We start from the raw sequence: 13,125 nt of genomic DNA, 5'->3' as shown, positions 1-13,125 counted from the left end.
ATCGATGTGTGTACCTATATATCAAAGTGCATTAAAGTTTAATCTGGACGACCAACAAGCAGTGCACAATCTGTTTAAAGTAACTGACGGTGAATTTTCCTTAAAAACTTCTCACCTGTTAATGGTGACAGCGAAAAATTTATAAATTTTATTGGTTTTAATCATATAATTATTTTTATTGTTTACACATTGAGAAAATATCGGTTTTTTTAGTCGGGAAACGAGAAACGTTGGGTTGGGAAAGGGTGACTCCCCGACTTGCTACACAGGGTAACACCATCGCTTGTGATGTCACTTCATACGCATTCGGTGCGGTGCATAAATCGTTAAATCGACTAGGGCTGCCAACCAGTCGTCCGCGGCTTGATTGTAAGTCGATCTTTTATCCATTCTTAAAATGTACGTATGTTGATAAATGTTACCCGAAAATATCTGAAACACAACCGACATATTCGTTGTGCATATGTTTCAGATAAATGAATGATGTATCATATCGATGTGCATATGTACATATACATTAATATACATATATACATATATGTAGATTAATATCCAATCTTAACGAATGCGACACAAAAATCGATCTGTTGTTAGGGCTCTACGAGTCTACGTACATATTTGGCCGAATCTGTTTTTCTAATAGAACAATAGATTATTAAATATGAATATTATAAAATCGGATACACGAAATTCTTTGAACGATAAAAATCTTGACCTGTAGTGAATATCTCCTTCATTGTAAATCCCAAAAATATTTCCAAATCCGAGGAGTGTCAACGATCTGTTGTAGCATAAACCATGCTTATTTTTAAAATTGTTATTTTTTCATAAGCATTATGTATTTGTTAACGTTATATAAAACATATCCCCCCCCCCCTCTATATACACATGTATGTTGGTAGATTGCGATATATAATAGTTGGACGAAAATATTAGCTTTATACTAGGGCAGCCGAATTATAAAAAGGTTTGGCTGCCCCGGTATAAACTATCGAGAGTATAATTTTTTCCAAAAATAAACATGTCTTTTAAATACAATAAACTAAGAATATTAATATTTTTATTTATTATATAAATTTTCAGATAGATCATCAGAAAACAAGTCAAAATATCCAGATTGGGATCAAAATTGAGGTAAGACAATTATGTTCATAATTACGACATGTTAATATTCAAATATTTAACAAAAAAGCATTTCGTCATAATGAATTTCTCCATTTCATAAAAATCTTGGTATTATTATATATAATATTTTTTCAAATTATTATAGTATTATTAATTACAGTATTTTTTATTATAGTATTATTAATCATAGTATTTTCAAGGTTTTTCTTAGTTTCACTTGTTTTAATATTGAAATTTTTAAGTATAATATTTCAAATTATATTACTTTTAGATGTAGTATTTTAAATTTTTAAATATTTTTAATTATAGTAGGTATATTACTTATCTAGTATACATACAGTATTTTTAATTTTAATTGAAGTTTTCACGTGTTTTACACACAATCAACTAGGATGATTAATATTTTTACTTTAATATGAATTTTCAGATAGACGGTTATTTTACGATAAGCTCATAGCATCAGAAAAAAATCACAAAATCTGGATTGGGATCAAAATTCAGGTAAGACAATTATATTCATAATATCGACATGTTAATATTGAAATATTTAAGAAAAACCAAATTTTCGACATATTGAAGTTCTCTTTTTCATAATAATCTTGTATGGGTGAGAGGGTGGTATTATTTTTTTGAATTAATTATAGTATAATTAATTACAGTATTTTTTTATTATGGTACATTAATCATAGTATTTTTTATTTTAATATTTTTTATTATAGTATTGTTTATTATAATGTTTTAAATATAATATTTTTGATTTTGAAATTTTAAATTATAATATTTTTAGATGTAGTATTTTAAATTCAAATATTTTTAATTATAGTATTTTTAATTTAAATTTATTATTTTTAAATTTCAGCGATCCAAAAAAAAGATGGCAGTTTTTGAAATTCATAATGAAGATGGACGGGAAGGATTCCAGAATGATAGTCGAATCGAGGTGACGAGAAAAACGGTGTTCAGCGAAGATGGAAAACAATACATCGAGGGAGAGTGGCAGGGAAAAAATTTAACAAAAGTATTATCCTGTCAATTTAATACTAGGTTCACCGATGAAAAGACGTTTTACATCAGAAACCAAACTCCAGGATATTTGTTTATAATAGATCATGAACAGTTTATTGCTCGTGTAAAAATTTCAGATACAATTGGTTTATATGTGAAAAATAGCTTTTTGGATAACCGTATCATATGTGAGCTTTTATATAACAAAATTAAAATAACGGAAATTTTTAAAGATGGTTTAATGAATAAAAAGAAACATTGCTACAAAGATTTTATCTCACTTATCAGTGACATTTGCCATAAGATTGGTGATGATATCGCTGTCAATGATGATATTTTACAAATATATATTGAAATTGGAAACATAAATGAAGAAGATGTGCTACTTAAGAATGATTTGATTATGAATAAACTCGTCGAAAATAAATATGTTTCAGAGGAAATCAAAGACATTGCAAGAACATTCTTGAATATATTACAGTCTATTGAAAAAAGAAATGACACAATACCAATTATAGAAATTGCCGAAATTGAGGATTTCAATCTTACCGAAGAAGTGACAAAAATCATTGGTGAAGGACTAGAACACCATAAAAGAACTTTACATGACAATTGTTTTATTTTTTTCGACAATTACAACTTCAACGATCTATCAGCAGAGCAGCTTCTATTTATAACAAAAAATGACATGAAAATGATGTCAGATCTTGCATCTGTCTCTGACAATAAATGTTTTTCTAAAATTTTAAACCTGTTTCAAGCCCTTTTCATCGAAAAAGTTGAAGCCGCTACGAAATACGTTTCTTATAGAAAAATGGCACCAATGTTCAATTCAGTTACTTATTACATTTTTAAAAGCTTCACCGAGCTTATCGAAACCATAAGCAGTATTACAAAAACATCTGTTGAAGATACTTTGAATATCATACAAACAAATTCTACTATAAACTGGGAATCCCCTTGTTCCTTAGATTTGTCCATGGAAAGACAGTGTCGCTTCCTCTTTCAATTGATTACGTTTTTCAGTGAAGGTTCAATCAAAACTTATGAATACACTTTTAAATTTTTAACGTCTAAAAACGTTTTGAGTAAACGCAACGTTACTCAAGAAAATTTGAGGAAATTATTAAATTTAAAAGTTAGCCTTCGTATATTTAATGTTGAATTTGCAAGTATACCAGAAGACCGACGCATATGGTTATACTTACTCGATGATGCAATGTCCATAGAAGGGAATGATAGTTGTTTTGAAAATTTCCAACCCGTGTTGTCTGATTTTGTGAATTACATCAGCAAATCCGATAGCTCTTTGGAAGTATTTCGCATCTTCACCCACAAACTCATACAGTTTATCGTAAATGGAGAGCGATGTTTGTCATATTTTAGGAATCTTGATGTGTCGGAGTCACTTTAAAATTTTTGACTGAAAAATTACTGTACTGTTATTTTACAATCATTGATGTATGTATAGCATAAAGAGGCTAAAAAATTTTTGAGATTTTATTCTCATTTTGGAAACTTAGTGTATGAAAATGCTGGCTACTCCTGTCCAAAAATTATCATGTTGTAAATTTTGCAATCATTTATAACATAAAGACGATGGTAATATTTTTAGATATTTTCCGCTAATTAAAAATTTCTTTGAATAAAAAAAGATTGGTTATCCCAGTTCAAAAATTATTATCAGAGTACGGATAGCCAAGGTGCCGCTCATTGTTCAATTGTTGTAAATGCTTTGTAGAAAAGGTTCGGCAAACCTTAAACCTTCATATGTTTGCGGATGATACGTTAGTTTATATTGTAGGTGATGATGTTTAGGGAATTACGGTATTTAAGTGATTGGTTATGTGAGAATAAACTGAAAGTGAACTTAAGTAAGACTAAGATGATGTGGATGAATAATAAAAAGTTGTGAGTGATGTGATTATGGATGGGAGAGTGGTAGAAGTAGTAGATAATATTAAGTATTTGGGCATTTATTTGGATTGTAAATTAAGTTTAGTTAGGAATAGAGATATACATAATTATAAAACAAGAAATAGAAATAAATTAATTATAGGTAGAGTTAAGAAAGCTAAAACTGCAGGAGGTGTTTTTCACAGAGGTGTTCAAATGTATAATGCCCTTCCTGAAGGCATTAGAAGTTCTAATAACATTGCTGCTTTCTTGAAGGGTGTTAATGGATACCTTTGTGGAAGATGCTTTATAATTTGTTTTTGTTATTTTGTGTTATATGTATTAGCAGTTTTGTTATTTTGATAAATAAATAAAGATGATGGGAATATTTTTAGATTTTTTCTCTCTTTAAAAATTTCTTTGTATAAAAAAAGGTTGGTTATCCCTGTCCAAAAAAGATTATATTGTAACGTACGCCGCGGATTAAGCAAATAGAATCCCAGAGACTGTGACCGTTCAAAGATTATCTGTAACGGATATCTGTTAACGGATTAACTAAATGCATACCGTGCGACTGGTATAAGTGGGTTTTAAGGATTAGCGACAAGCTAAGTGCATGAAACAATGATTGCACTTCTCATACCGTGGGAATACATATCCGAATACGTGACTATACAGTAGGTAAACAGATTAGACGTCCTGAGAGACCGTGAGACCGGTGTAAGTGGTTTTAGGGATTAGCGACAAGCTAAGTGCATGAAAGCTAAACAATGATTGCACTTCTCATACCGTGGGAATACATATCCGAATACTTGACTATACAGTAGGTAAACAGATTAGACGTCCTGAGAGATCTACCCCTTATAAGGCGGTACGTAGGCGATATCATGTCATTCTGGACTTAGCAGTGACACTGCGTGTATCTCCTGAATCATCAATAAATGCTGTGAAACGACTGTTGGCCTTTTACTTGGATCCTCCACCCACCCCTACGCAACAATATTTTAAATTTTGCAATCATGTCCATCAGAAAGACGATGGAAATATTTTTTAATATTTTTCTATCATGAAATTTTATTTGCTAGAAAAATATTAAAAATCATTGTATTTTAAATTTTGCAATTATATAGAAGTTGGGCAAATTTAAAAAAAAATTCTCCTTAAAAATTTATTTGTATAAAAAATGTTGGTTATATAAAAAATGTTCACGTAAATCACGATCGGTGAACACGATTTCAAAATGTAGATTACAGTCACCCGACGTTTAGCAACAATTCACTGAGGACTGTAATCTCCGTTACCCGACGACAAAGTGTTAATAACGACGCATTTGTTAGTCTGAGAAACACGATTGAAGAATAAAACCAGTAGTGGAAAAGAAAAGAAACAATTATACAAAAAATCGATGGGGCGCAGCTTTATGGCGCGCAGCCTTATCGGTCGCAGCCCCATGGGGCGCAGCCTTATGAGGCGAAGCCCTAAACGGCAACTGATCATGGGGCGAAGCCCTAAACGGCATTTAATAATGGGGGCGCGGAGAGGCGAAGCCCTAAAAGGCAACTGATAATGGGGGCGAAGCCCTAGACGGCAATTAATCATGGGGACGTGGAGGGGCGAAGCCCCAAAAGGCATTAATTAAGGGAGGGCGAAGCCCTAAACGGCATTTAATCATGGGGGCGCGGAGGGGCGAAGCCCCAAAAGGCATTAGCTAAGGGGGGCGAAGCCCTAAACGGCATTTAATAATAGGGGCGCGGAGGGGCGAAGCCCCAAAAGGCATTAGCTAAGGAAGGCGAAGCCCTAAACGGCATTTAATAATGGGGGCGCGGAGGGGCGAAGCCCTAAAAGGCAACTGATAATGGGGGCGAAGCCCTAGACGGCAATTAATCATGGGGACGTGGAGGGGCGAAGCCCTCATCGGCAACTGATCATGGGGGCGCGGAGGGGCGAAGCCCTAAAAGGCAACTGATCATGGGGCGTAGCCCTAAACGGCAATTGCTCATGGGGGCGTGGAGGGACGAAGCCCTAGAAGGCAAAGGCTCAGGGGGGCGCCGAGGGCGAAGCCCTAGAAGGCAAAAAAAAAAATTTTTTTTTTTTTTTTTTAATTAAATGTTTACTATTTGCTAATAAAAATAATACAATAAGCATAAACCAATAAAGGTGAGTATTTTTGTTGAACGTAATTTATAATGAAGTGTTCAATATTACATTAAGAGTAAGAGTAAGTACTGACGGCTATGTCGATCCAAGTATCGGATGCTTTGAGCGAATTCTCCAATTCGTGAAACGATTCCAGCGTCTGATCCATGATTGATCTCGGCACGCCAACATAATTTTCAGCATTCAACGGGTCTTTGTATCTGAAAATTAACATTCACAAAACGATTACTCATTGATGAGAGACAATTTCATTGGCAATCTTTAAAAACATGACTTAAATGCCTTTGAACAGTATTTTATGCCAATTTTTGAACTCCTTAGTCAGGCCGCACACCAAAGATGCATCAATCAGCATGCACACTGTAAATGCTTCACTGTATTTGCTTCGTCACATTTAGCACTTAACGTTAAATGCGACGTAAACACGCACACCGGGGCTTCACTACATTTGCAGTCATAACATGATGGCAAACACATTCGCCAGCGAATTCAGGAAGTAGTTACTTTAATCATAAAGAGTACTTCTCTTTTCATCTTATGGCATGCGCAGATGCAGATGGACTATTTACAAGTATTGACGTAGGAGATTATGGCAGAAATAGTGATTCTGGAGTATTTCGTAACTGCAGATTAGGCCAAGCACTTTCAAATAATACTTAAAAAATCCCAGAGTCGATGCCATTAATAGGAGAAGAAGAATTTGGACGACCATTTAATTTTTATTTTGTGGCGGATGAAGGATTTCCCCTTTGCACCAATATTATGAGACTGCATAATGGAAGAGTCTTGAACAATATTTAACTACCGTTTATCTAGAGGTCGAATGCGCTTTTTGTATACTCGTACTTGTATCAAAGTTTCGTGTATTTGAAACACCGTGTATTTGTCCTGTTCATTGGATAAATCTGTTAAAATTGTTAAAACTACTTGCATACTTCACAACTTCATTAAGATGAACGAAAAATATCAGTTTACTTCAAAAACTGAAAACAATAACGGCGAGTTCTAGTCGCTATCATGACAATTATCAAAGAAGGCCGGGTAATGATGCCATTCAAAACAGGGAATATTTATGTGAGCATTTCACAAAACACAGTTAGCCCATTAATTCATATATTTATGCAAATAATAAATGTTATATCTTCCCAGATTCATTAAACTTTTCGCCAATATTAGTCCATATCAATTCTGTCATTCTTCTATTGCTGTAATCTTGATGATGGTAATTATAAAGTCAACTATTTTGTTCAACTTCTTTAATAAATCCAAATCGCCTTTGATTTTTATGTAGTTGTTGATTTTCGAGCAGCAAAGTACGCCGCTCAGCAAATGTTCGTTTGTTGTACATAATGTCCATATAATAATAGAAATAAAAATAATTTTGACTCTATTCACTATCTGAAGAATTACATCTGAAGGATGCAGTAGAAACATTAGGCGGGTCTTTTTCATACTTTGTAGTCTTTTTTGTGGATTCTTTTCTCATGCTGGTATGCTGGATCCTTTTCTCGTTTATTAATACCGAAATAAGCTGAAAGTGAAGATCAGGGCAGACTGAATTCAAGTTATAAGTTCGTTGATTTTTAGCAGTTTTTTGTAATACCATATAAACTTTTGCAAGGGAAATTTTTCGAAAAATATACTATTCAAGGATGTATGTAAGTGTTTTTTTTTTCTGACAATATAAGCCATCATCAGAGTTCTTTGTTGCTATTTGCTTTGACACAGTAAAATTTTGATGCAGAAATATCTTGGAAGTACATATTCTAGATTGGAGGTCCCTTCAAGCCAGTCACACGACTGTTCAGTTATCACCGAGTGATTCGGAATCAGTGGCTACTCTTTCCAATTCCTCATTAGCTATATCCTAGGTTGCCAGATTTCCAAAATCACAGATCGGAACATTCACTATTTCGAACAATGAAAAACAAAGAAGCTTACGAATTAATGAAGATATAAAGGAAAAAATATTTTTAATTAAATTATAATGTATATAAATAAGTACAAACACACACATATATATATATATATATATATATATATATATATATATATATATATATATATATATATATATATATATATATATATATATATCTACATGGTTATTATCATTGACCATTTCAAATATGACATTATTTTCTTCACCGTGACACCGAGCCATTTGACAATGAAGACTATATAGTAAAGTAAATAAATGCATATCAATATAAATAACAATTTATAATAACCATTCAGCTCCGAGATCTGTAATAGCGTCTCCGAGTGGCAAGCTGTTTGCTCGTTCGTCTATCGGATTGCCGGCCTCCAACGGCAAAGCTTCCTACCCATTTTCAAAAAGCTTGGTGAGACCAGCCGGTCCGCCATCAATTACTACCACATCATAAACTTCACTGAAATATAAAAATAAATCTAATTAAAACTAACGTCACATAATCGTCACAATGCTCTAAAATTGTGCCTGAATGGTTATTTTTCTCCTTTACAAAAAATTATACAAATTCAATTTGAATTTGTATGAAATCTCTGTACTGGAATTCCTGTTGATATTAAAAAAGTTGTATACACGGACATACATAGATAGAAGTTTGATTGAAAAGTAAGAGATCTAAATAGCATACAAATACTAAAGTATTTTAGAATTGTATCGAAACTTCAATTTTGTATCTTTTCATTGATATCTTTATACCAAAATTTTCGCATACATACGTATATATAATATATAATAGAGATAAAATATACACAAAGATTCAAATATATTGCGAAGTGGTTTTAGATTGTAGCGTGCAAGAAAATGATATGAACCGAATCAAAACAAGTGCTAATTACCTATTGCCGAATGACATTTTGAGGTTATGTGAACGATGACATCTGTCAAATGACAATTGAATTGACGCTAGCACCACAATCGATGAGCATACCTATTAGTGCCTTTCTAAAATTTTATTTCTTCCCCCTCTCCTGTTCATCAATTTTTTTTTTATTTACGATTCAGAATTATTTGAGATTGATAATTAATCATACTCGGTTTCAAATTTATGACACGAAAAATAAATTATTTCTCTTTCTTGAAATGTTAAATGCAACTAAAGTACCGCTAGATGGCATTATCAGAAGTGACAGTCGGTAAAGCTGATTTCTACTTTATCGTACTGCAAACGAATGCCGATGGATGACAATCTTTTCACATAATGCATTAAGTTCAGGAACGACGAACCTAATTATAAAAATTTAGCTCGCACGCGAAGGATTTAAAATTTGGCCAGTCGTATGTATTCAGAACTGTGTAAGCAAATGTAGAATAAGAAATAACGCAAAAACAAAATTAATAATGACTTTTTGATATAATGATAAAAAAAAAAAATCGATAACGGAAAGTACATACATGTTTACACATACCGGCTATGAGAGCATTTTCAATACAAATTGAATACAAATGTAGGGAAATTTACACAAGACAAAGGTTCTAGTACCGGTTATTAAATATTGTTCAAATTTTTTTTATTACTTAAAATCAGTGACCCGAACTGGAACTGAACCGAAAACCAGACAAACCGTTATATTTGCCGGAACCAAAACCGAAACCGAACCGATATTTTTTTGGTTAAATTAGTACTTATGGTACTAAAATACCATAAAGATTTATTGCAGCTATTTCCTTTCAAAAGATGCAAGAACAATATCACTTTCTTGACTAGTATTCGTTCTTTATTAGTCGATAAAAAAAGGTTCACTCTCAAAATATAAACTACGCTTAAAAACTGCTCACTTGGTAAGAAACAGAACACTGTTGTAAGAAATATAAAGAAATATTTTTTTTATAAATTCAATTTTATTTACAAATATAAATAATTACGAAATATATATTTTTTTACAAATAAAATTGAGCGCAGCTTTACATATGTATGTATCTACATACATACATAGGTGCAAATTAGATAAAATAAAATGTAAATTCGAGATCTTCTTTTAAATAAACGACACCATTTTGCAAATTAGATCGATGGGAATTGAATCTTGTAATGGCAATAAGATTAAATGATTTTATGACATCCTGTATTTGCATGATGATTTTTCTTTTTTGAAAAAGGTAAGATTTAGCTTAATAGAACAATCTTCGGCAGATTAAATCTAAAAAAAAGAGAGTTTCGAAACAAAAGGGTCCAGCAAATCGGAAGGCCCAAATCGAGATGGCCAGGTGGGATGTTCGCTCAATCGGAGGACGGACTCGTTGAATTTAACACCTCTGCAGGTAGATATGACTAGAGGTAGGATAGTCACAGTGTTATCCATTGTTCGGCAAACCTTTAACAATGCATTTACAACCTCTGAACAATACACGGCCCCCTCAGGCTCCGGTGACTAGATATGACACATTCCAAGCTGTGGCGCCAATGATCAACACGCGTCCTTTGGTTGGTCTGTAAACAGTGCTTAGATGGCACAAGATATTGTGCGAATGAATTGTGTATAAATACATAACATATGTGGTTGTATATCATTTAGGTAACAAAATATAATTACATATTATTGAATTTCCTGGATGACGATTCCCATAGAAATGGAATGGTGAATTGTAACAATGTCATATGTACATACATATATGTATAACGATAATGGTTGAATACAAAATTGGCATACTGCAATTGGAACCTGCTAGAGATTAAAAACCCGTCTCGAGATAACACATACATATTGCTATTCGACATGAAAGCGATGCAAAATTTTGAAATTATTATTTTAAAAAGTTCAATGACTCGGCTCTATTCAGAAATGGCATTTGGAATAATAATTAAATGAGCAAAATAAGAAAATCGTTATTTTAGCAAAAGTCGGTTGGATCTGCACAATTTGGAGCTGAAGGCGAGAGTCGGGGAATCGTGCAGTGGATTACATTTCGGCAGTCTTACATTACATTTGAATCTTAGATTACATTACATTTGTTGGATTGGTTAACTTTTTATTGAAAAGACTAATTAGTGTTTGTGTAACAAGCAATCGCAGTCGCACATACCTGTGGCGTGGCAACAGAAGACTGGGTGGGTGGGAGTGGGTGGAGTGGGTGGGAGTGGGTGGGAGGGCGAGGCAACCGCCAATGAAGAGTGCGACGAGGAGTGGAACTGATATTTATTATTAAGGAGTTCTTAATGGCAACAAATCAAAAGGCCAGCAATTTAATCAATTTTGTTGGTATACAAATCAGTTTTCGGCAAGTATTTTACTATCAGAATGTTCCGTATTACATATAATATTAAATGTCAGTGCTAATAAAAATGGAGAGTATAAAAATCTGAAGTACATTCGCCAGAACAAATACATAGCAATGTCTGTTGTTATCTTAGCAAAAGTCCGATGGATCATACTTTCCTCTTCCCGAAACAAATACAAAAAAATGTATGTAAGTAGATATGTCTGTTTAAACTTTCTTATTTATACCCTAGGAGTTACTGGCGGATCCAAGGGGGTGCCAGTCACCCACCTTGGACGAATTTAAATATTATTATTCATTAATTTCATTTAAGATTGTAATTTTTCATATTACAACTTATATAATTTAATTTTTCATGTCACAAGTAAATTCGCCAGAACAAATAGCAATGTCCGTTGGATGGAATTGTATATCAAAATCGTTTTAAAGGAGCTCTAAACAAACGATCAATGCGAAAAAATGATAAACACCTGTTTTATAGGTTTCAAACATCACCGTAGCGAGGCCTTGGCAAATGGGAGCTCATCTATTTCATTTTTTAATAAAACATTTTAATTTTAAGTTGAATTCGATGTGTTTTTCAAATATCCATTTTATATTTTTCGATTAGATATGTAGTTTGTTCGAGGCATCGTTATGCATGTTTTAATTTTAATACTTTTGAGTTTTGAGTTCTATTTTTGGAACCTTACAAACTGTTTTTAATTTTATTTCACCACTTAATAAATAGATGGGAACCTTTTGGACTTGCACCAATTGTCGCGTCCCCAAATAATATCATCGTTGTTAGCTTGAAAAATCATTCGGATACGAGATGGAATATTTTAGCCTAGTCTACTGTTTTGAAAAGATTTTTACACCAGAATAGTTTTCTCTTTAAAAAAACACAAGTATATATATTTTATTTTTAAAGTTGAGACCATTGTGGCATTACATGAATTCCTAATGCGCCACAATGGTCAACAAAATATAACACAAAAGAAACAAACTATACATAAATTAATACATATGTATAATTCATAAAAAAAATAAATATAGGTATATATCTATCATGTTTATTATTATATAGGCAGGAGCGTTATTTCAGCTTTTCCCATGGGGGAGGGGGGGCAAAATTTGTGGGGGGTGTATTATGTATAATGAGTACATACATGAATTTTAACTATTTCATTTTTTATTTATATATTTTTATCAATAAAAGTAATAGTTAAATAATTTTAAAGGATAAACGAGTTTTGCAAATATCTTTCAAAGCAAGACAATCAACATTTTTAGTTAACATTTTTTTCTGTGAAAAATCGATGTGTTTATATTATGTACCTATACATATACCGTCACGATTTCGGAAACCGGAACACTTGTGATTTTACGATTTTTGGGCACTAAAAATATTGTCCCTTTAGGTCTGTGGTTTTTAACGATCGGGTCTTTTAAATGTGATTGTTTTCTACAATTTGAATTCAGTTTAGTGTGAGTTTTCGAGGTGTACGGATCGAAATCGTTGAAAATAAAAATACCATGCGACAATATACTCAACTATCATTGGAGGAGAATATAAAAATCGCGGCTTTGGCAGACTCTGGACATTCATTGCGATCAATTTCTCAACAAATGGGACGATCTGTATCTACTTTGTCAAGAATAATGAAAAAGAAAAAGGATTCTGGAACTTTTCATCGTAAGAAGGGGACAGAACCGAAAAGATGCACATCCGAGAGACAAGATCGCCTGAT

The 13,125-nt window shown here is 32.8% G+C and overlaps 1 protein-coding gene and 2 long non-coding RNA genes across 3 annotated transcripts in view; 2 read left to right on the top strand and 1 right to left on the bottom strand.

Annotated features, from left to right (window-relative positions):
- LOC143921118 (uncharacterized) overlaps positions 1–13,125 on the top strand; it is a 607,092-nt gene that overhangs the window by 7,215 nt on the left and 586,752 nt on the right. The gene's annotated exons all lie outside the window — the stretch shown is intronic.
- LOC143921016 (uncharacterized) lies at positions 264–5,280 on the top strand. The gene is made up of 4 exons (XM_077444110.1): positions 264–369; positions 1,084–1,134; positions 1,553–1,626; positions 1,985–5,280. Exon 4 carries the CDS (start codon positions 2,000–2,002, stop codon positions 3,542–3,544), a length of 1,545 nt encoding a protein of 514 aa, XP_077300236.1. The 5' UTR covers positions 264–369; positions 1,084–1,134; positions 1,553–1,626; positions 1,985–1,999; the 3' UTR covers positions 3,545–5,280.
- LOC143921125 (uncharacterized) lies at positions 6,127–9,066 on the bottom strand. The gene is made up of 4 exons (XR_013261398.1): positions 9,013–9,066; positions 8,415–8,576; positions 6,466–8,091; positions 6,127–6,383 (listed from the first exon to the last, which is right to left on the bottom strand). It is a non-coding gene; the product is annotated as an uncharacterized LOC143921125 (long non-coding RNA).

This window comes from Arctopsyche grandis, chromosome 2 (assembly GCF_051622035.1).
Source record: "Arctopsyche grandis isolate Sample6627 chromosome 2, ASM5162203v2, whole genome shotgun sequence".
In the NCBI taxonomy this organism is placed as follows: Eukaryota; Metazoa; Arthropoda; class Insecta; order Trichoptera; family Hydropsychidae; genus Arctopsyche; species Arctopsyche grandis.
Note: the sequence above shows the minus strand (reverse complement) of the source record. Positions and strands in the feature narration are given on the sequence as shown.

What these genes read in the sequence shown, in the direction of transcription:
- LOC143921016 (XM_077444110.1), top strand. Translation starts at nt 2,000, where the DNA reads ATGGCAGTTTTTGAAATTCATAATGAAGATGGACGGGAAGGATTCCAG.